Source organism: Echinops telfairi, unplaced genomic scaffold, assembly GCF_000313985.2.
Source record: "Echinops telfairi isolate 266 unplaced genomic scaffold, ASM31398v2 ScPeMD7_4;HRSCAF=17, whole genome shotgun sequence".
NCBI classification, from domain to species: Eukaryota; Metazoa; Chordata; class Mammalia; order Afrosoricida; family Tenrecidae; genus Echinops; species Echinops telfairi.
Window position 1 is genome coordinate 23,480,835 of NW_022103900.1, and position 24,835 is coordinate 23,505,669.

The 24,835-nt window shown below is 41.3% G+C and overlaps 1 protein-coding gene across 5 annotated transcripts in view; it reads right to left on the bottom strand.

The window, feature by feature from the left end:
* Positions 1-24,835, bottom strand: part of FMNL2 (formin like 2) — a 345,204-nt gene that overhangs the window by 128,244 nt on the left and 192,125 nt on the right. For all 5 annotated transcript variants that reach the window (XM_030887752.2, XM_030887757.2, XM_045298702.1 and 2 more), the window contains exon 2: positions 4,970-5,053. In XM_030887752.2, coding sequence (XP_030743612.1) covers positions 4,970-5,053 — 84 coding nt within the window. The remainder of the gene's footprint in view (positions 1-4,969; positions 5,054-24,835) is intronic.

Genomic DNA, 24,835 nt, shown 5'->3' on the forward strand with positions numbered 1-24,835 from the left:
CCCCCCCCCCCCATGATCTAGAATCTGATGGTTCACAGGTAATCATTTACCCTTATCCAGGAATGCGGACTAACATGGTAGAGAAGAACTCTAACGGGTCAAAAAGTCTGGATGTTTAAAAGAGAGAGAGATTTACCATTTAATTTGAGGGAATTTTTAATCCAATGGCAATTCAGCTTAACTAGTAATACAAGCTAGTCAATGAATATTGTTCTTTACTTTTAAAATAAATTGAATTAGAAACAAGGTTTAAACAAACCATTATAGTCTTAATAAGCCAAGCTCACTGCAATCCAGTCAAGTCTGACTTATAGCAACCCTGTTCATAGGTACACTCTCACGGCATGGGTTCCAGTGGTGGTGGAAAATGCATAGAGCAGCTCTCACTGTGGAGCACGATCTGGGTGCCACTGGCCCGGCTCAGCTCTAGCTGAGTGGCAGCAGGAGCCTGTCCCTTTGTCCAGACCAGGACGCGTGCCAAGCCTCACCATCCGATCCCTTGAAGTGCTTAACACAGGAAGCTCAATCTAATTGGGTCTGGTTTCCTGCCACTTCTTCACTCTTGCCCTTTCCCCTTCTTCTCCTTGTCCCACATCGTTTTGAACAAGTGAAGACAGGCAAGCCGCGCTCCCCCCATGTTAAACTCTTTCTTCTTGTAAACACTTCCCCAAGGCTACAATGCAAAGCAATTGCCAGCCATTAGGGGGCAAGGTCGAGCCACACCACATCAGCCCCATAAACTGACAAATGCTGCTGCCCCCAAGACAAAGTGTAAACCAAGGGCAGCTTTCTAACCCAGCTCCCTGTGTCAGCTCTAACAGTTAGTATGATTATGCATTCATAGAATTAACACCCAACATCATTCGTCACCGGGATGGTTAACACATGCCACGACTTAGAACTGTCCAGAATCCTTTGTCTAACGATTACTAGATCATTTAGCAGAAAAGCACACTTATCAAACAAGCCCCATTCCACCCAGATCTACAAAAATAAGCCAAAGCAAGCACATCTCCATAGAGCTGTTTCTGATTCGCAGCAACCCTATACCTACAATACTATTGCAAATTCACCCAACAGGCTACAGCATGAGGCCCTGATGATAACACCTCAAACAAGTAACAAAACAATGCCAAAAAAAATCCCAAACTCATTTTGCCAAATCAGTTGATTCATGGCAACCCCGTGTGCTACAGAGCAGAACTGTTCCATTGTGTCTTCTTGGATCCTTGGTTGACAGAGTGGTTACACACTGGGCTGCTCACGGCAAAGTCGGCAATTCCAAACCCCCAGCGGCCGAGAGAAAGACAGGGTTTTCTACTCCTGCAAACAGTTCCCGTCTCAGAAATCCAGAGGCAGTTCTCCCTGTCCTACAGGATCTCACTATGAGTTGGCATTCCCTCGATGGCAGTGAGTGAGCGAGAAAGTTTATGGAAGCAGTCTGACACGTTGTTTCCAAAACTCCACTGGTTGCACTTGCACCACCAATGTTTAAAGTGACTGGTTAGCCGCCAATCGCAAACCACTTGCACTACTTAGGGGCATTGTAGTAGCCCTAACCTACTACCTTAATTGTCTTCAATGGCCTGTTTCCATGCTCCTGACATAAGAGGAAACAACTGAAAGGGGGGGATGACTTCAGTTTAGGTTCTAAGTGTTTCATTTCACTATGTGGAGTGGCCTTGGCTCAGTCACATACACTGTGACCCCAGTCTCATCATCTATAAAATAGGGGAACTGAGGAACACGTAGGGCAGGAGAAAGAAGGGCTCCACTTTACTTCATATGCTCTAGTACCTTTAAGCCTTTTCCTTTCGTCAACTTTTTCTAATAGGAGGAAAAATCAAAGTGGATTACAACCAAAAAGTCTCTAGCAACCCCTCCCAGGTATCAAAGTTCAATCTGTATCTCTAAGCTCACTCAACACAGCTTGTACTCAGAGTACCTACACTTGTGGGAAAGAACCAAGGCTCCAAAGTCAAACAATACAGCAAAAAGCAGAGGCAAGTGGAAGAAGGGGGCTTTCTTCTCCAGCATGTCTCAAGTATGTCAGCCAGCTTTTCTTTCTTTCACTCAGCAAACCCTCAACAAACACTTCTTATGTTTCAAGCACTAAGCAAAGTGTTGCAAGTGTATGAACAAAATGAGGCCTGGACCATACATGCTCTCAAGGAAGTCACTCCAGGTGAGGGAGGCACATTCAAATACATCCTCACACAGAAAGGACAGTAAGAAAGTAAGAAAAGCAGATGCCCCACATTAAACGACTAATTGAATTCAACTCAATTGAGGCTCTGAAGATTATAATAAAACATTTATTTTTCCACTTCGTATGTTTATGGTTTTTTAAAATAGGGTTAAGGAAGCTCACAACACAGACACACACAGACTTTACATGAAGGAAAAAGCCCAGAAATGTGGACAGGGAAGATGAAGATGAAGCTGTGGATGAGATCGGTAAGCAAACACACATGGCATGGTGACAAGAGTTCTCCATAAGGCTGGATCCAGACATTGGGTGATGTCTCATAAGTCTTTCCCCTCTTCCCAACTAGGACATGTTATAAAAGCAGTTATCTTTTATAAACTGAAACATAAGTCACATATCATACAATTCATACTTTTAACAATCACTCCCCTCTTCCCTTCCCCTCCTCCTCTCAGTCTTTGGCAACCCTCAATCTGCCTCTTGATGCTACAGCTGTGCCTAGCCTACACATTGTGGATAATAAGAACCAGATTGCTCCTTGGGTTAAGCACTATGGATAAAAATGAGCTAGGTACCCAAGGACGGAGCCCTGGTGGGGTAGTGGTTACAAGTTGGGCTGCGATCTGCCCAGGTGTGCTACTCAAAACCATCAGCAGCTCCGTGGGAGAAAGATTGGGCTTTCTAAACCTGTAAACAGTTGCAGTGGGAAATCCACGAGGGGGGGGTCACTATGAGTCAGCATTGACTCCATGAGTTTGAGCTTTGAGTGGTACCAAGGAGATATATGGTGTGGTCTATGAGTCTACCAAATAAGACTTTCAGATAGCAAGTACCAAGACCTGATAATTGCCTGATAAATGGTGAATTTTGAATGCCTTCATCTCATAATTTTTACCTTTTTTTGCCACAAGATTCCCATGTGCATACTATGCACAGGTGTTGGGACTCTTCCATGATAAGTAACCTTCCCTTTCTGGCACCTTTGAGATGCAAAACTTAATAAACAATAAAGCCAGAAAGGCGCAGAGCAGACTGGGTTGCCAAAAAATCTTGCTGGAATGGGAAAGGTTTAGCTCTTCTTCAGTGCACTAATAACATCCCCAGCGTTCTACTCACCGTCTCATAACTTCTCAAACCCCATCAATACAACCAAACGTATCACACACAACTTGCAACTTCCTTCATTTGTGTGATCATATTTCCTTTATATTAGTTGCCCCCATTACCTCTCTTCACTATCGTTGAAAATAATTTTGTTTCCTTACAGCAATATTTGTAGGTTTAGATAATCCCATACTCATTGATGTCAAGTCAAATCCAAAATATTGCCACCTGGTAGAGCACACCAGGCTGTCAATCATTATAGAAGCAGGCTGTCACATCTTTCTCTTGTGGAACTAACTTCTCTGAAGGACCTTTCAGGTTAGCAACCGAGCGCTTTAACTACGGTGTCACCAGAACTCCTCTGGTTTGAGAATTTAAAAAGAACCTCTCTCATTGTCATCGAGTCATAACAACTGTCCCCGCGGGTTTCCGAGATGGTCCCAGGTAGCAGGAGTGGAGAGCCTCCACTTCCTCAGGCGCAGCCTCTGCTGGTGGCTTCCCACTGCTCACCTTGTGGTGACAGCCCCACAGTAGCCCACGATGCCACCAGGGAGTAAATCTCAAGGAAGCAATGGTAAATGTCGGTCATTTTTTCCTCTCTCTCTCTCTCTCTCTCTGGCATTCACAGCCATACAGGTGTTCTTCTTCAGCCTCTGTCTAACTCTCGGTGCTCACACTTACCATAGAAAAAACTAAGGTAATTTTACCCTCAATTCATTCACTGTTTCAGGTTAGCAACGAAGGTAAAACTACACACAATGTGCTCCCCAGAAATTCTAGGTGAAGTGCAGGCATATAGAGTCATGGGCTCTCTACCTACTAGGGACAGAAAAACCCCTTTCCTTCCTTGACACATTTTGTGCCCGCAGTAGAGTCCCCAGGAAGCTGTTTGCAGGATTACACTGCTTCTCACAACTGTGCTAGGAAGTACGTGGCACAAAACAAAAGAAGGAATCTGCAGAGATTTACTCCTTGGTTTAGACTCAACGGCTCACAACACAAACCACGTCTATTCTGGCAAAGTGCCGATAAAATCAGATTACAATGGAATACTATCATCACTGCTGAGGTAGGATGGGGAGAGCCAGAGGCCCGGATCAAGCATTTCAATGCCAGAGGTGTGGGGGTATTCATGTTTGTTTGTTTGTTTTGCTGTCTGTTTATATTAGAAACAAAACTGGAAAAACAGCTAGCAAGAAACCCTTTGAATCTTTACCAGTGGAATTTCAAGGTGTAGAATTTCAAGAGTCTCTAGAGTGAAGGAAAATCGCAAAGTTCACTTTTTACATTACCTCCCTCTCTAGAATTTGAGTTTGTTTATAATGATTGAGTAACAAAAAAAGAAGCTAGAGAATTTCTAAAGTCTAAAATAATATTTTTAATCAGCTTCAAACAAAGACTTTGGGAAGGAAAAAAAACAATTCATCATCTTACAGACTGTGATGGGGTGTCAAAAAGGTCACGCAACAACATTCCATGATCTTTCAGTAAGACGCGTTGCAGCTTTTCCATGGGTCATAAGCAGCAGGAAGGCAGAGTCACACAACAGTGTCCCAAGTAGCTACAGAAAGAATTTCAACACATTTGGGGGCTGGGGGAGGTAGAGGCGCAGATCTAGTTTTCTCATTACCTTTTGAAAGCGTCACAGTTTCTTACCTGATCACAAATCAGTTCCCATTTCTTCTCGTTGTCATACTGCCGCAGCAACCTGGCTTTGTCCGGAGGTAGGTTCATAGCATTCTAGGAAACAAGGAGGAAAGATACGTCATACTCCACAACAGGTTGCTGATGCGTATACGCGCAGACTGCAATGCAGGGAGTTACCTGTGTGACTCTTCCAGCCATAGTCTTTGTTACCCTCACTGAACGACCCGTGTTTTCCTGATGGGTCTGGGTAAGAGGGTTGGGGAAAATACGGGCAGGAATGCGGTTCAGGTGGGAGTGGTTGTTAACTGAGTTCGCTGGGATTGCCATCCTGCTAGGTACAAGATCAGACCTCCCAGAAGCAAGAAGAAAGAACCTCTCTACTAGTAAGAGATAAGTGCCAAGAGTGGAATGCATCCCAAGGTGCCTGCACACTGAGTCTTGATGAACCAGGAGACAACTTTGACACCAGAAGATCGGCAGAAGAGCAGCAACAGCAAAGCCAACAGTCAGAGCAGGAGGCAGGGTAGTGGACTTCCCAGCCCATACAGCAAGTACAGCTGGGTGCTTTGGGGCAGGAGGCTGGCTTGTGGAGGTGGTGCCTTTGGGCACTTAATTAAGGGAGCTGGGTTTGCTGATTGCCTTTGGGGGGAGACTTACAGTGGCGTGGCATGCCCTTTGGGTACTTATCAGCAACCCGAAAAGAGCCTTGGAACATTGCTTGTGCAGGGTAGAGGCCTGGCCAAGAGGCTGAGAGTCGGAGGTCAGCCTACTTGTACAGCTGAGAAGAAACTGTCCTGACTGAACAACTGTATCCTAAGTATTTCTCCCCTGGGTTACATATAATCTGTTAACTTCCCTATCAAGTCCCCCAATGATAAGCATCATCTGTGTGGCCACCACAGTGAATTATCCAACCCAGCAAAACAAGCAGAGTCTGAGAGGAATTAACTGTTGGTGTCAGCATAGGGTTAATTAAGGAGGGAGGGTGAAGAGTTCAACCCCTGCCTCGTGGCAATTGGCCTTAGAAGCCAAAGGAGGTCAGGTGTGGCCCTCCCCACCATTTCCTCACAGACCGAAGAATAGTAATATGGGCCCGTGAATAGATTCCTCTAAACTCTCAGCACCTGATTATACCAAAGCATCGTATGGAAATAATTTAAATATAAAACTTGCTTAATGGAAGATAGTCTTGGTGGGGAACATCTGAGGTGGTTTACTCTGAACACACTTGTTTTTCAACAAAGATAAAGAAACATTTCTTCATTTATCAATGGGCTGCCTTTTTACTCAACAAGGGGTCAGAAGGTGTTCAAACCAACTGGCATCGTTTATTAATTTATTACAGCTCCATCAGAATCAGCACAAAACACCAAAGGGAAACACTGCTGCTCCTGTGGTTCAGACTCACAGGGACCCTGCATACAACAGAGGACTGACTCACTGCCTTATCTCCACATCTTCACAATTGTTAAGACGGCGCCCATTGGTCTCAGCCATGGGATTGATCCATCTCCTCGAAGGTCTTCTCATTTGCTGACTTTCTAGTTTACCAAGCAAGACGTCCTTTTCTACGAACCAGAACCTTCCAATGTTCAATGTATGACACTGCTAGCTAAGTAACATAACTTTTCCTCCTTGACAGACTTATAAGATCCCTAAAACAATGCTGCTGTTTGGGGGTTTTGGTTCCCTTTTTGAGATGAAGGCCCCCTGGTGATGGTGTGGCTATGCATTGGACTGCGATCCACATAGTCAGCAGTTCTAAACCACCACCAGCTCCTGAGGAGAAAGACAGGGCTTTCTACTCCTGCGAACAGTTACAGCCTGATGAAAGGGCCCTGATGGCACAATGGTTAAGCTGTCAGCTTCTAATAAAAATAAAAGGTTGGGAGTTCAACTCAGTGACAAGGGAATGGTCTCCATGAGACCAGGCTTCTTCAGGACACGTGACCACAATTCTCAGTCTAACTAAAGCCTGGGGTTGCATCTGTAGTGAGAAACTGACCAAAAAAAAAAGAAGAAAGAAACAGACCATAAGCTAAAAGATGTCTGGACAGGAGTTTTCGTATAAACCTCCATCAATAATAGAACACACAGATTATCAGTCATAGATTTTCCCCAGGGAGATTTCACATGCATTAACCTAAACTCTCAAATGACCAGTCATCTACATTTCCAAGATACATGGCTTATGCGTGAGGCATCTCTGGCCATAGACCTTGACATACAGGGGAACTCGGATCTGTCCCTTTGGCCTCCCTACAGTTTCCATGCTGTAAGCAACTGAGCAAAAGAGTCAGACAATCAGTGTCATGAAATTATTCGTTCTTCTGCTCCTGGCACCAACACTCTAAATCATACTCATCCCTAATAAGCAGTACAGTTCTTTGCCTGGGTCAATATCCAGGAGACAAATGCAGAGGGTCTTGAACTACACAGCACTCAATTACCCAGCTCTTTGAAGGGCTTAGTTTGGAGAGAAACAAGCTGCCTGCCACCCCCACCACCCCCACCCCCCGCGAGCAACACTGTTCAACTTGGACGTCTCATACAACATAGCAAAAATAAGTTTAATAAAAGCCAAAGTGAGGAGGTTATTCTTAGTTAATTTCTGATTATTCTGGTAGATTTCATCTAAGCATTTTCCCCTTAAACTTGACCTGGCATCCTGATTGGCATGCCATAACCATGTATTGTTATTTTGGGAAGGTGTGACCAGGTTGGGTATAAATTCCAGGGCCCCTGAACAACAGCACAGAACATCGCCCGGCCTGTGCCACGCTCTCAATCGTTGTTTGAGCCCATGGCTGCAGCCACCGTGTCAGTCCATTGCAATAAGGGTTTAGACTGCCTGTCTCTTTTTAATTTGTCTCAAATCTGTCAGATTTTTTTTCAAGACAAAATTTCATTTATACGTCATTAGAAATAAATATTTCACAATATATAATTGCATATTGTTTTTGTGATTCATCACCATGCTTTAATGATGTTCAATTTGTAGCAATGAAAATACAACCTGCTTATCAGATATTTACATGACAATTCATAACAGTAGCAAAATTACAGTTACGAAGTAGCAACGAAAATAACTGTATGGTTGGGGGTCACCGCACATGAGGAACTGTATGAAAGGGTCACAGCATCAAGAAGGTTGAGAACCACTGCTCTGAGGAGTTCACGCCTCTCTCATGCCATTGCTCCCTTACAAAACTATTGCTTATTTGACTGAAAATTGAGCCACGGGGATGAGTTCATTACTACCTCTTAGGGGTGACTGAGGGCCAGTCTCAAGGGTCCCGCTAGTTTGTTGTTTTTTTTTAATTATTTTCATATTTTTTAAAAGAACATTTTATTGGGGCTCTTACAGTTCTTTTAACAATCCACACATCAATTGTATCAAGCATCTTTGTACATATATTGCCATCATTATTTTCTAAACATTTACTCTCTGTGTGAGCCCTTAGTATCAGTTCCTCTTTTCCTTCCCTCTCCCCTCCCACCCTCATGGAATCTGTCAGATTTTATAACAAACAGCCTTCCTCCAGAAGGGTTCATTTTAAAATGAAACCCAAAGCTGACGACCTAATTTGAAGAGCTCTGGACTCCAGAGTGTTCCAGGTATTGCCAAGGCTGCTGCTCCGTAGAAATACCTGAAACAGGAAATGTGTTTTCATGTGGCCTATCTCCATAGAATATCTACTTGAACTAGACTGGGAAATAGCTAGTCATATTTGCTTATCATCATAATTTTTTTTTTATGTATATACCACAGTTTTTTAATCTTATTGGGAGCTCTTACGGCTCATTTAACAATCCATACATCCATTGTGTCAAGCACATTTGTACATATGTTGCCATCACCTTTTTTTTTACTCAAAATTAGAACATTTATTTAATATATTTTTAATCACTTTATTGGGGGCTTGTACAACTCTCATCACAATCCATACATACATAAATTATGTCAAGCACATTTGTACATTTCTTTCCCTCATCATTCTCAAAACATTTGCTTTCTACTTGAGCCCGTGGTATCAGCTCCTCCATTTTTTTCTTATAATTATTTCTTTTGTTTCTAATTTGTTCTTTGCTTTTCTTGATTAGTTCATCCACATATTGGTTGTTGTTTTTTTAAATAAGAAGTTTGTCTAGATGTTTTATAATACTTTTGATTGCCTTCTTACATTGTTTAATTTTTTTTTCTCTTTTTTTTTTAACATTTTATTAGGGGCTCATACAACTGTTATCCCAATCCATACACACATCAATTGTGTAAAGCGCATTTGTACATCGTTTCTCAAAACATTTTCTCTCCATTTAAACCCCCGACATTAGGTCCTCATTTTTCCCCTCTCTCCCTACTCCCCCCTCCCGCATGAGCCCTTGATAGTTTATAAATGGGTATTTTGTCATATCTTGCCCTGTCCGACTTCTCCCTTCATCCACTTTTCGGCTGTCTGTCCCCCAGGGAGGAGGTCACACACAGTTCCATGTAATCGGTTCCCTCTTTCCTACCCATTCTCCCTTTACCCTCCCTGTTTTGCCACTCACACCACTGGTCCTATAGGGCTCATCCGTCCTGGATTCCCTGTATTTTCAGTTCCTATCTGTACCAGTGTACCTCCTCTGGTCTAGCCAGTCTTGCAAGATAGAATTCGAGTCATGGTAGTGGGAGCGGGGAGGAAACCTTTAGGAACTAGAGGAAGGTTGTATTTCTCATCATTGTTACAGCTTATCATCATAATTTTTACAATGTTAAACAACTTCCCCTAGGATAAGGAAAAGGAGAATTCCATGTGTTTCCTTCTGAGGGGAGCCTGAAGTTATTGATCATTAAATAACGAGTCCATCGTTGCTTCTATGCCCTAGAAATGCCTCTATATTTAAAGATGGATAGTTTCCTCCTAAAGAGGGTTTTAACTCCCATAGTGTGACTCTAGCCATTAAATCTGAACAAAATATAAGTCGAATGAATTGTCCTCCAAAATCTTATGAATCCATTGAGATATCAAGGGAATAAGAAAAAGAATGCTTGGACTCCTACAATATGCCAAGCACTGTACTGAGCATTTTTTACCTGTAATTCTACTCTTCATAACAAGCCCTTGGGCTAGATGCAGTTTTCCATACTTTACATGTGAGGAGGAGCGCTGATGGCATAGTGCACTGGCGGCATGGGGCTGCTAACGAAGGTCAGCAGTTCGAAACCACCAGCCACCCCAAGGGAGGCAGATGAAGTTTTCAACTCCCATAAAGGCGGACAGTCTCAGCAACCCACGGGAGCAGTTCTAATCTGTCTAATCTGCACACTGTGCTGCAGGCTGGGCCTACAATAGGACACCAGGCCTGGACCTGTAGAGCATTACCTTATGATGAGGGAGACAGGTATGAAGCACATCTTTTAAAATTATGTTAAACCTAAAAAAATTAGTATAGGGTAATGTTGTTGGATAGTCTGGGAATATCTTGCAAGAAATAACAATGAAAAGATCCCCAAAAATGGGGGCCAAAAGAGAAGAAAGCATTCTAGGTAGAGGAAACAGCAAGGAGGTACTAAGGCAGGAGTGGACTTAGCATATTCAAAAAGCTGAAGAAAGCCACCGACGAAGCTGAAGAGAAATAAAAGAGGGCATGAGGTAAAAATGAAGCTAGAGAGATGAACTGAAGTCATGCCATGCCTAGCCATGCAGGCCAGGTAAATAATTAAAATTTTCTCGAAAGTGCAAGAGAAAGCCAACAGAGGCTTTTAAACAGTAAATTTTATAATTAAGTTCTCTTGCAAAAACCACTCACTCTAGGTACTATGTGAAGAACTGATCAGAAACCGCAACACTGGAAGCAGAGAGGCCAGGTAAGAGGCCATGGCAGTGGATCGAGTGCATGATGGTGCTCACCTGAACTACGCTGATAGCAGTGCAATGAAGAAACGTGAACAAATGTCAGCAGTATTCACTCAGCTGCGTGCATCCCACTCACAGGATGAGGAAAACGCAAGAATTACTTCCTAGCTCAAGAAACACAGTATATGCTATTCACCTGATGAGAGAGGAACACTAACAAAAGCAGCAGCAGACCTGGAAGAGACGGTGAAGATTAGATTTGATGCACTATGAAACACGCAAGAGAACAGGCAAGCAGTTACACAATACTGGAAGGCAGAAGAAAAGTCTGCAGAAAAGTCATTCAAAGTCTTTCTGAGTGGATGTCAAATTATTGAAGAGAGGGAGTTCAACAAAAATACATTAAGCTTTGAACTCTATTTGGTAATCATTCACCAAGCATCTAAAATAACCCTTTCCACAGGCCAAGCCTCTGAGTTGCTCAGGCATAATACATTGCACTGCTTAATCATCGTACAGGGAGCATGGAGAAGTAGCCGATGTGAAATTAGACACTCCAGAGGCCTAGCTTAAGTTCCGGAATATTGTGACTAGCTGGCAATAACGGCCCTTAAACTTTTTAAGACTGAACTTGTGCCTTCTATACTAAACAGGGCAAGACTCGGGAGGCCAAGTTAAATGTTTGTGCAGGTAATTTATAAAAGTCCAAATTATGTTCTTAGGAAACTATCGGTTCTATCCGCCAGGTCCCTTTTCTGTCTGTATAAACAAGAGTTTGCTTTTCTGCTTGGCTGAAGTTATCAATCAACCAGAGCTTCAAATCAATTCATTCCGGTTCAGTCCCTTATCGATATCAATAATTTGCATTTCCACATATGAAAATTCCGAAATCAGAATCTACATTTTTAACAAATTCCTCAGGTGATTCTTACAGGATTCAATGAATCACCTGAGGATCTTATGCTGACATTAGAATCATCAGGGTGCTCTGTACGCCCCACCAGAGAATCTTATTAAACTAGTGATTCAATATATCTGGAGTGGAAATGCATATTCTCGGCAGGTGGTCAAACCAGAATGAATTGGTTCAACACTGTGAACTCAGCTTCTAAGTTTTCCCAGCACAGTGACAGCTTCAACTCATTTATACTTTCTATATCTCTGATAGAGGGCTCTTTTCCCTTCCTTTCATCCATCATCCATCCAATATGCATAGGGCTTCAATCATGTGCCGTGGCTATCTGCACTGTAGGCATATTAGAAAATGTCATCATCAAGCTGCTGCATTCAACTGCTTGCCAACGTTTCATGAGGACATAAGAGATTTGAGTTAGGAAGAGTTTAATGGAAGTCAGTTATCACTCTTTCAGATTCTTTAAGTTCTTAACTAAAATAAATGAGATCAAAGAGTATTCTTAATATTACGGGATGTCTCCTCCCTTCCACTCAAAGCCTGACAAACTTCAAGACTTAGCTTTTTAACTGCTATTCTAGGGATGTCTTCTGGGGTGGTGTGTGTGTGTGTGTGTATGTCTTCTGGGGTGGTGTGTGTGTGTGTGTGACATTTTATGCAGTCTTTTACCGCATGTGATACACCATGGAACCTAAACCATGTTCCCTTTTGTGGTCAGATGTGGTATTCATCATAAAAACAAATGCACTCAAGTGATAGTTACATGTATTGTCTGGATTCTGGCCCGATCCTTAATTGTACTATTGTTTATAATGCTTTTAAACTGTCCTCCACCTCAAAATATTTTTGAAAAAATAAAAGGGGGGGCTGTAAAATTACTAAATTGACAAAAATAAAATAGCCAAGTTTCTATGTGCTTCATGGAAAAATAAATTATGTCTAAGAAGAATCCATGGCAGTCTATACATGATTTAAGGTATTCTTACAGATTATTATATTCAACACAGAACAGAATGAAAGTACCAATTTCATTCAGAAACAAGTCTACAGCCCAGGAAAATTAAAAATTAGGGTTTTCTGTAACCTTTATGCATTCTATGAGAGAACAATGCAAATCTGCAATACATCCGCTCCCCCTGCCCACCCACTGCTAGTATCAAGGCTCATATTGAGAACCCCACAATAATACAGGCAGCAGTAGCAAAAGTTAATGTGTATTAAATACACCTTATGTAACATACCTTTGTCCTCATAATCCCTAAATTAAACATCCTATGTATTAAGTCACCTAAATCTACAGCAGGAACTCTCCCGTTACATAGCCACCTGCTTAAGATGAAGGACAGACACAGAATTTACAAGCTTAAAGAAGTTGGGAAAAGCATGTCACAGGAGAAATGGTTTAGATAATCTTTGTGAAACAACAGGAGTACTAACAGTTTTACAGGGACCCCAAAAGAAGAGTCATTGGTATTTGCCATAAAAAGCATAAGAATGCTTTAAATTGCACATAAATGGTCGGGCAGCAGCACAGTAAAGAATGGGGTTCCATGAAGCAATATGGGGTAGTGATTTACTAACTGGCCTTTGGAGTTGAATAAATTAGATGGAAAAAATTACTCTCTCCCCTTTTTACTGTGATTTGGGGCCACACAATTGGAATTAAAAAAGCAAATTAAAATGAATAAAAAAGTCTGGGGAGTGGAAGATGCCAGTAACTGCAATTTACAATTGAGGGTCAGAATCAAGACAGAGTCAATGCTGAGGGTCAAAGACAGCAAGGTGTGCCATTTATAGTCTGATTCGTCTCCGATAATTAGGTTCTTTGCATGCATTGTCCAGTTTAATCTGCATTGCCATTCTGACACATAGCTTTTACTTTCTGGACTGAACAGAGAAGGAAACTGAAGGATGGAGAGGCTAAGTAACTCTCCCATGCTCACACACAGGTAGCACAACCAGACTCAAATGGATTATCTGTCTAATCACCATCCTGCCATGACACTGAAGCTGCAGTAGTTCTAAAGTAAAACCTGCTCGAGCTAAGCAATCTATCAACATCGTACTTGACTAACAAGAGGCACAGCCATTAGCATGCAGAGGGAAGGTGAAAATGCAATCTTAATCAGGACAGCAGTATTTTCAGAAAGACACTGGCATTTTAACAAAGCTCTTCAAGATCTTGAAAACAAGGTTTAGGATAAAAGAGCTACTGAGCTAGACCCATAGTGAGCAGGTCAAGACACACTGAGTCTCCACAAATCAAAATCAAGGTGGAGATACTAATATGAAGTCAACTCAGCCTTCCAGGAAGCCTCAATGAGCAAAAAGAGAGATGCACACCAGTAAAGACAGAGCATGCAAGGTGATATGTTAGATATGCAAACAGACCTAGGGGGTGGCAGAGAGTGCCTACAGTGCTCTGGATGTGAAAATTGGCATTTGTTGGCACCGGGTGGTTTCTAATATTTCAGTTCTAGAGATAGACTACCTGGATTCCAATTCTAACTCAACTGCTCATCGATAGTGTAATCCTGCATTATTGACACTAAATATCGGTTTCTCCACTTATAAAATGGAGATGATGACAGTGGTGGTAGTCAATGATGATGATGATGATGATGATGATGATGATGATGATGATGATAACAACAACACCATTAACAGTTTTTGAGAAATTTAAATCGTATAATACACTTACTTAGTATGAAGTACACACACAGTACCCCTGAAGACATTACAGCTATTATTAGTCTCAAAATTTGGGGTGAAAGGAATGCTGTGAGCATAGGTCCGAAAGAAGACAAGGGACTGGGAGGCCCACAGAATAAACTAGAGGGTAAAGAGTGGGTCTACCTGAAGAAGTTAGAAAAGCCAGGCTTTGGACCACAGATTTTCAAACGGAGTTTATAGGCAGGGGGATTGTCATTGGCAAGGAAGACAGGAAAAAAGCTAGGCTTTCAGGGGTCCTCAAGTCAAGAAAAGGGTTATTAGTTCATACTAAAAGTTACTTTCTTCTATGACCTACATTCACGTCCTAAACCACTACCTAACACCCACATCTTACTACCTTCCTAACCTACAGAATGCTGCTACACTGTACTATTCAGCTTCTTCCCTGGCACGGGACTCAGGCAGCCAGCCACTCAGTTCCCCAAAGCGCCTCAACACCATTAGTCATCTTTCATTGTTGTCTGGTTCGTTATATTTAATCATTGAGGACATTGATATTGTTCACTGTGGCCAGTGAAGTTCCACAGCAGATAAAATCTTCCTACTCTCTGAGCAAGTTTCATCTCCAAGAGAAAATCTGACTGGAAGCTGTCTTTTCTCTGTGGGAGACCTGCGGCAATGACCCATAGCTCTAAGCTCCAATCTACACCGTTAGGTACAGGCTATTTTCTTGGAAGTCTATCTTTAAAGACTGAGTTAAATACAAATGGCTCTTCCGTAACTTCTTTTTAAAGCCGTGTCTTAGGCTGGTTTCTTAACAGGAGCAAAACCAGTGAAGCGTATATGATTATAAACCAAACAAAATCCAACAGCCGCTAAGTTCATTCTGACCCATAGCCATCCTGTTAGCACACAATGTCAAACAGCTTCACGGTGTTTGCAAAGACTGGAAATCCTCACAGAAGCAGACTACCGCATTAATCTCCCTTGGGGTGGCTGGGGAGTTCAAACCATTGACCTTTCGGTTAGTAGCCCAACACTTAACCCACTGCATCACTAGGAGCCCTAAATTAATATACATGCTGTTGTTGTTGTTGTTGTTGTTAGGTGCCATTGAGTCAGTCCCAAACCATAGTAATCCCACGCACAACAAAATAAAACCCCACCTGGTCCTGCACCATCCTCACAAATGTTGTTCTATTTGAGCCCGAATATTAATGCAGCTACTGCGTCTTTTTCATTGCCCCTCTACTTTACCAAGCATGATGTCCTTCTCCAGGGACTGGTCTCTCCTGACATGTCCAAAGTACATGAGATAAAGTCCTTCCATCCTTGTTTGCTTCTAAGGAGCTTTCTGCCTGCACTTCTTCCAAGACAGCTTTGTTTGTTCTTTTGGCAGTCCATGGTACTTTTTCAATATTCTTTGCCAGTACCATAATTCAAATACATCGATTCTTCTTTGGTTTTCCTTATTCAATGTCCAACTTTCTCATGTATATGAGGCAACAGAAAATCCCATGGCTTGGTATTTTTCAACACTTTAAAGAAGTCTTGTGCAGCAGATACACTCAGTGTAATGCATCGTTTGGTCTCTGGAATGCTGCTCCCAAGAGCATTGATTGTGGATACAAGCAAGATGAAATCCTTGAAAACGTCAACCTTTTCTCCATTTCTCAAGATGTTACCAGTTGTTAGGAGCTGAGTTTTCTTCACACTGAGTTGTCATCCATATTGACTTCATCAGCAAGTGCTTCCAGTCCTCCTCACTTTCAGCAAGAAAGATGTATCATCTTGTATACTGCAATTGCTAGTAAGTCTTCCTCCAACACTGATACTACAGTCTTCTTCTTCATATAATCCAGCTTCTTTGATTATTGTTCAACATACAGACTGAATTAGTTTGGTGAGAGGACACAATCCTGATGCATACTTCTCTGATTTTAAACCATGTGATATTCCCTTGTTCTGTTCACACAAATGCCTCTTGATCCATGGATAGGTTCCACATGAACCCAATGAAGTGTTCTGGAATTCCCATTCTTCCCAAGGCTACCCATAATTTGTTAAGGCCCACAAAGTCATATGCATAGTCGATAAAACACATATATATTTCTGGTATTCTCTGCTGCCAGCTAAATATACATAGTGATTAAAAAAAATTTTAATGCCTTATGCAGTTGTAGAGGCTGCAAGTCTCAATCTCATAACCTAGTCAAGTCAGGCTAGAGGTGTCTCCTGACATGTCACTCCAGGGGTTCATGAACCGCAAATTGGCAGGTCAGATGGCAGGCTCATATCCCAAGAACCAGGCAGAGGTCAGAGGATGATGTGTTGGATGCAGAATCAAGAGAGCTTTGCAAAAATATCTCTATGTATTTGGATCCATGCCACACCCTCAAGGAAACTCCTCTTTTAACTGATTGGCTGGTCACATCACAAAACAGAGGACGGTTTTATCTGTCACACCACTAAGAAGCAAAGCCTAGCAAACATAACTTTCACCATCACAAGCTAGAGGTCTGCCTGATATTTTAGTGTAATTCTGTACTTTTGGGCAACCAACACTAAAAAATGTGAAGCTATTTATCCAAGTTTATATAATTCTTTATTACCAGTGATAGATCAGAGAATCTAGGCCAACATGTCTACTGTTCTTTCTCTAGTATCATGGAAGACAACCCATTTACATCTGGTTTGCATGCATGTACACAAAATAGTCAGCATAGAGCCTACCATAGTAAGCACTCCACACACATTAAATATTGTCACTCTTATCTTTCTTATTTTGATGAATAATTATAGTGATTTACTATTATGATCTTCCTCTATCTTAGTAAGTCTGACATTTTTCTGACTATACTCGAACAATCTTTCCATATCATAGTAAGTGCCTGCACTTGCCATTTTCTCCACCGTTTCTACTTAGTTTGGGGCTTTGTCTTTACAGAACAACTCATTGGTGAAGTTATGAACCTTTCAAAAATCATACATTCATTCAAACAGTGAATTCAAACAAAACAAAGAAGTTTCAACATTCCATATAAATTATCTCCTCTTCTTATGAACTCATACTTTTATTACACACTTTACAAATGAAAATGAACAGATATATATTCTATTATTTATATGTAACTGAAAGGCCATATCATCATGAATCTGGTTGAAGAAAGAATAGTTACAGAACTTTAGGACAGGTTTCCCTGGAACCCACTCTTTCTATTACTTCCCACATCATTAGCTTAAGTGATTCAACACCCAGTAGATGCCAAATGCCCTCATCTCCAACCATGATGCCAATTTTTAAAATACAGATTCTTATCGCATTCAAACACAAAAGGATTAATGGAATTATTCCCCCAATTTCGTTCAAACTTCCTATCTGATTTGTCATTAGAGGCTCAATGGCTGACTCCATGATATTCTGGAACTCAAACAGTCTTTACCTATTTGCTGCCAACCACAGCCACTGCTACAAAAGCTGCATCTGCATGCGCACATTTGTTGGGGGATTACAGAAGAGGCCACATTTAACATGCTAGAAAACCGTTTCACTGGCAAACATTTGACAACAAAGGTCACAACATATATAAGTATCAAGTCTTACCGGCAGGGAACAAATAAAGTAAAACCTCAAAGAAAGGGCTCTTATTCTGTTAACTAACACCAACTTTCAATACCATATGAATCTATACGGTGAAAACATTTTGATAATGGAGTATAACTAAGGTCAAATTAATTATAACATATTAGATCGTTTACTTTCATCACAATCAAGGGGCAGGAATCTGACCTCAACAAACTGCTGTTTGGAAAAAATACAAGGGGCTTCAAAAAGCTTGTGGGAAAATTCCATTATCTTTTCAATCCATTTTCCACAAAGTGTTTTGAAGCCCTAGTGATTCTTTTCTCACTGTTCCCTTCCCCAGCAACCCAAACCCACTGCCATTGAATCAACTCTGACACACTGTAATCCTATAGGATAGAGTAGAACTGTCCTATAGGGTGTCTGAAACTGTAACTCATTATGGGAACAGACAACCTCATCTTTCTTCTGTGGAGTGGCTGGTGGGTTTTGAACTACTGATCTTGCAGTTAGCAGCCTGACACTTAGCCCACTGTGCGTCCAGATCTCCATTAATCTCCCCTCTCTTACAACAACTCTGGAAAGGACTAGTGAACCTGTGTTCTATATTCAGTGTTGGCCCACACTGCCTCACACTCTTCAATCTCATGAGGACTTCCAAGAAAGAAGTTTAACTCATGCGCACTTAAGTCACATCCCCTGAGACAACAGGGCAAAGATAATGCTTCTGTCTTTAAAATGATGATTTTCATGGAATCATGACCAAAAGTTATTGTCTTGAATGTCTACCTCCTTGTTTATAAGAAGATACAACTTCAAGTGCAGACTTGCTGTCTTGGCAAAATACTGGTACTCCAAGATGTCTACATTCTATGGGGCTGTAAAAACCTGTGAATGTGTTATATACAAAGATCTGATTTGCACATGTGATGGGCCACTTGATGAGCCCAATGTAATTAACGTGTATCCATTTCGATTGAGTTGATTCTGACTCATAGCAGCCCAACATGGGTATTTCCAAGGCTATAACTCTTATGGGTACAGAGAGCCTCAAGTGTCCCCAATGGAGCAGTAGGTGGGTTCGAATGGTTGACCATGCAGTTAGTAAGTAATCCAACATGTGACACACTCCAAGCCACCAATGTAATCACTCAAACTCAAACACACTGCCATATAGTCAAGACCGACTCATAGTAACCCTATAGGGCAGGTAGAACTGCCCCTGTGAGTTTCCAAGATTCCAAGAACTTCCCTTTGCAGGAGTAGAACGACTCGTTTGCAGAGTAGCTGGTAGTTTCCAACCACTTACCTTTCAGTAAGCAGCCCAACGCTTAACCACTACGCCAGAAGTGCGGCTAATCACAGGGTCTTCAAATACCAAACTCAAATGTAGAAGTCAGAAGTGTTGGAGGGAGGTGGAACTACAGAAAAAGTTCCGGGTGCTGAGGACTTTATCATCAAAGGCTCGGTTTGTAGATAAGGGAAGGAGTACCAAGGAATCTATGGCAAGTCTCTAAAGGTAGAGAAGGCAAGGAACTAAACTCTCTCCTCCCATTACCATGCAGTCAATTGTGACTCAAAGCGACCATATGAGAGAACTGTCCACAGTGTTTCCAAGACCAATCTTTAAGAAAGCAGATCACGGCATCTTCCTCCCCCCCTCCCCCCCTTGTACTTAACTACACCTCAAGATTCTCCTCTAAAGCTTCCCAAATGAGCACAGTCTAGCCACATCTTGATTTTAGTACAGGAAGGGCCACATCACACTTACATAGATCTATGAGAGAATAAATTTCCTTGTTTTAAATCACTAAACTCGTGGTAATCTGTGAAAGTTGTGATAGAAAAAATATCTACGCTCCCGTATTTTGGGCCCCACAATGCATGGTCTCCCCCGTTGTAATCGCAAATCCCCAAATTGTCATGTCCCCTTCTCCCTGCCAATGATCAGAGGCCTCCCTTCCATTTTCTTTCCTATAGACTAAAATTGATAAAAAGCTGGTGCTCAACTTAATCACAGTAGCAAATGTAAAATCTCAGGGACCAGACAATGTCCCAAGATTAAATTACTGGAAAATCTAAAAATAATGCTTCAGAAGAAGCCATGCATTTAAACACTATACCATCTTAAAATAAAAAATACTTAAACACCATCACATTGGCGCAGCTTCAGGCTTCATGATCGGACACACATTTGTCAGCCTCATGGGCTCTGCTTTAAGCAACCCACAGTATTTCCACAGACAAGTGCAGCCAAGAAAGGCAGGACAACTGGGAAGGGCCCCTGACCTACAAGATGATTCATTTTTCTGCTCTTCTTCTTTAACTGGCTACTTGGCTCTTACCCCACATCCCATGCCCAGGCGTGGAAAAGATTATCAAGCATACTTTTTTGCTTCTATGTATATACTTAGTAGGATTAAAAGCACTAATTTAATTGGTTGGTGTTTCTGTGGTCAATACCAACCATCAACAATTTAATTCACACAACATTTCTTTATGTGTAATCTTTATCTTTACTTTTTTAAAAAACACTTAATTCCTTGTTATTTTAAAAATCAAAGAACTGCAGATGATCTCCCAAAACAAGTGATGTAAGAAGAAAATGTTATCAGTAAGAAGTTCAAGATCTTTGATGAGGGCCATTGTCACAATCTCAGCTACTGATATAGCGGTCTATTCTCAGGGAGCCTGAGCGAAGAAGGATGATATGTCCATTTGGATAGCCTCATTCCCTAATAGATGGTGCATAATAATTGTATGCTAAACTCTACTGGTGCATAATAATTGTATGCTAAACTCTACTCTGATGGGTAGTAATTTGTTCAATGAAATGAAACCCTTCTCCCAATTCTGTTAGAGTCTTTTGAACAAGTAAGTGGTTAGCATATTAATGTGCCACATTAATGTGCTCCATCTGTACATACTATCTTTTTCTATTTCAATTCTGTACTGTTCAAAGAAAAAGTCAAGAATGCACTTTCTCTCTCATCTTCTAGCCTGGACCTGACCTTCTACTGTACAGTCCCTGGCCCACCCCTGTCCTCTGCCCAAACCCAAGACTCAACAGGAGGTTTGGGCCAGGTCTTCCATCTACTGCATGTGTACTCAGCATAATGTTTTCTATGTATTACTTCCAATTGTTTTGAACAACCCAACACAATCACAGGCGCCATTCTAACATTTCACATATACAAGCTTTTTCAGCCATGACAGGGTAAGTTCTGTGACCTACTTTGATTAGATTCTGATATGCTCTGAACATGGGCAGACACAAATCAGATAAAGCATTCATGTGTCCGATTAAAACTCCCACACTAACCAACATGCTCCTCTTTTATCCACACAACACACAATGATATGGCATTAAATAAAAGATCATTTAGTAGGAAAATGAATCAATATGTTTTATATAATATAAATATATTCTATTATAAACATAAATCTCTAAACACCTCAGTGAGCAATCTCTTGTTTAGGGTGTAAGGTTTTTCAATCTTTGTTTTTCCTACCTAGGAGAGATTTCAGGTTCTTCTGAAATAAAACCCATTTCATTTAAATGATTTCTGGTTTTATGTTCCCACACTACAGTAGGGTGCCCATAATGCCCTTCTCAAGTAATAGAAACTGGCTCCCCAGTGTAAAACCAGGAGGCATGGTCACATTCGCATTCTAGGCACCAAGCAAAGCAATAAGCAAACAACAAAAACACTTTCTAAAGTGTGTGCGCACTTACATTTACAGATAACACATTTCTGGGAAGCTGGCCCCAAAGTGTACACCACCCAATTTTAAGTGCTATCCTGGGCTGTAGGCAGGAAGGCAGCATGGGAATGCAAGCCAGTAAGGAAAAGGGGAAGCCACGTCCCCGGATTGCCTGTGCTTCTCAGCTGGGTAAACCACAACAGTATGCCTGGAGGACATGACCTGGCTGCTGAACTCAGTGCACCCACTCAATATGTAAACACTTTTCTGTTTCCTACAAAGCAGTGTTATGCTTCTCCAAGATTGCTGTAAGTATTTGGAGAAATGCCAAAATACTAAAGAAGCCATTTAATCTCTGCATTCTCACTTTGTTTTACAGCCCCACCCTCCTCACTCAAGAGATGTATGGAACCCAATTCATTTACTCGACTGCAAATTAAACTTTAAGTTCTAAGCTCTCCTGGTGGCCGACGCCCCACCACACAAGGTTTTGTCACCTTGCAGAGCACCACAGACTCCTATCTGCCTCCTTCCTGAGGGAAATTCAATTCCGAGTACAAGTGGGTCGTTGTCTGGAATTAGGAGAAGTGACATTATCAAGAAATTTCCCAATTTGTGGCTTAAAAGTAAAAAAAATAATACAATCTAGTACTTACTCTCCTTTCCAAACTAGCCTTTAAAACTGGATGCTGAAAAGCACTTCACACGCTTTCCTATCTCACGGGTCTATTGGTTACGCTATAAAGTTATAGCCTAGTTAGCTGCCTCACTGACAAACATATCCATTCATTCCCTTTCTCTTCTATACATATATTTATAAATGGCAAGCACAATGTATTCTCTGTTAGTCCACATGGCTGGGCAACAGGGATGCTGTGTAATAAAGAGGTGCCACACATACCATGCATGAGTTCTAAATAAATGGGGTTTACCAAAATAATTAACACAAAGCTATATTATTATCACTTAATCTCTCATTAATGACCTTAACCTGCCAAGTTAATTTTGACAAGCAAAATCTGTGTCTTCAGTTGAAAATAAGAAGAAAAGTACCCCTCTGAGTCTCCAAGAAACATGGAAAGTAACTCTCACAGTAACAAAAACATGGACAAAAATCATGGTATCTGTGGTAGCATCTTCAAAGAAAAAGACATACACAAAACAACTCTTTTGGGGAGGATGCTAATAGCTACTTCAGGGAACCCTGGTGGTGCTGTGGGTTAGGCACTGGGTTGCCAACTACAACATCAGCAGTTCAAACTCAACAGTGCTCTGCGGTAGAAAGACAAGCTTAGCTGTTCCCGTGAAGATGCACAGTAGCAGAAACTCTAGACAGGGTGGCACTGAGTCCAAGCTGACTTGGTGGCAGAGTAAGATTTACTTTAGAGTTCTGGGCAGCGCAAACAGTTACTTCATTCAACTGCTAACCAAAAGGTTAGAGGTGCAAGTCACTCAAAGGTAGTTTAGAAAAAGGCCTGCCGACCAAGATCCAAAACATCAGTCATCAAAAACATCAATGGAGCACAATTCTACTAGACACGCATGAGGTCCTTTCATGAGCCAGAGTCAACTTGTGGTTTAGTATCTCCCTCGGAGGGATGTCTGCCAAAACATAATAAAAGAAGCTTGCTGCAGTAGAGTCGCTACAAAAATTAAAAACTAAATGAGTGCACGCACACATATTAAGTGTTTCATGTGTACAGTGTACAGTGCCTGCTGAGTACTGAATCAAATCAGGAATGCGGATGAGGTGAAAGGTCTCACTGCGATCGAGTCAATTCCAACTCCTAACAACCCTATGGAACCGGGCAGGGCAGAACTGCCTCCATGGGGTTCCCAAACTGGAAGTGTTTACGGCAGCTGAAAGCCTTATCTTTCTCCTGTGGAACGCCTGGTGGTATCGAACTGGTCTTTCGGGTCACTCCCCAATGTGTAACTACTATGTCAGCTGGGTCCCCTCCAAGGTGAAGGATAGGAGTGTCTTAATTTATTTCAACATAAAGCTTCCGAGAGTTTCTCAAATATGAATACTTAAGAATTCTTGATGCTATAAATTCAATTTAGCTATCCTGAAATGATAAGCTTCATAGAAATGGGGAGCTAATAACAATGAGTGCAAGAAAAAAGAGGATTGTACACCTCTTTTTAATATGATTGAATGACTGAATTTTATGATATGTGAATTATATGCCAATAAAACTGTTAATTAAAAAAAAAGTTGAGCTCTGTGGTACTCAAACTTTATGTCCACACTCCCAAGGGCACTACAATGTACTCACAGGAAAACTATGATATTTTAAACTTCTGAAAGAAAAAAAATTCAAATGTGTTTGACATTGTACAAACTACTAGCTGGAGGAAGTTCAGAGCTTTACTGTTAAACTATACTGCAGCCATTATATGATGTCTTATCTTTGCAAAGTTGGGTTTTGTAGGTTGTTGTTTTGGGGTGTTTATTTTTAGCAGTTATTGTTATTTAGCAGATAAAAACAAGGTACTGAGGAATACCGACGTGGAGCAGGAAATGATAGAGGTGATGTCCATCTGAATCTAGATTTGAGAAATTATAAATAGCACATCACATTTGTAAACAACCATGGTTTTAAAAAAATAAAATCAAAGCATTACCAAAAAGACAACTCAATTTTTAAAATGTGCAGAGGCCTTAAGACATTTCACCAAAGAGGATATTCAAATAACCAACAAGCACATGAAAAATGTTCAACTATTATTAACCATGAAACCAAAACCAAGCCAAACACACTGCCATCTAACACACAGTGACCCTATAAAACTTAAACTACTGCTATCAATGTCAACTCCAACTCCGAGTGGCTCTACAAGACACAGGAGAACTGCTCCTCTGGGTTTTCAAGGTCATCAAGCCTCATCTTTCCCTCACAGAGCAGCTGGTGGGCTAGCACTCAAGACCTTGCAGTTAGCAGACCAATATGTAGCATATTCTTGGGTACAAGAGTGTCTGTTTGGTTATATGTAATGTTAATACAATATTAACAAATTCAAAATATTTTTCTTTCAATTTCCAGGTAATAGTAAGACACATATTCTTTTTTTTTTTTTAAACATTTTATTAGGGGCTCATACAACTGTTATCGCAATCCATACACACATCAATTGTGTAAAGCGCATTTGTACATCAT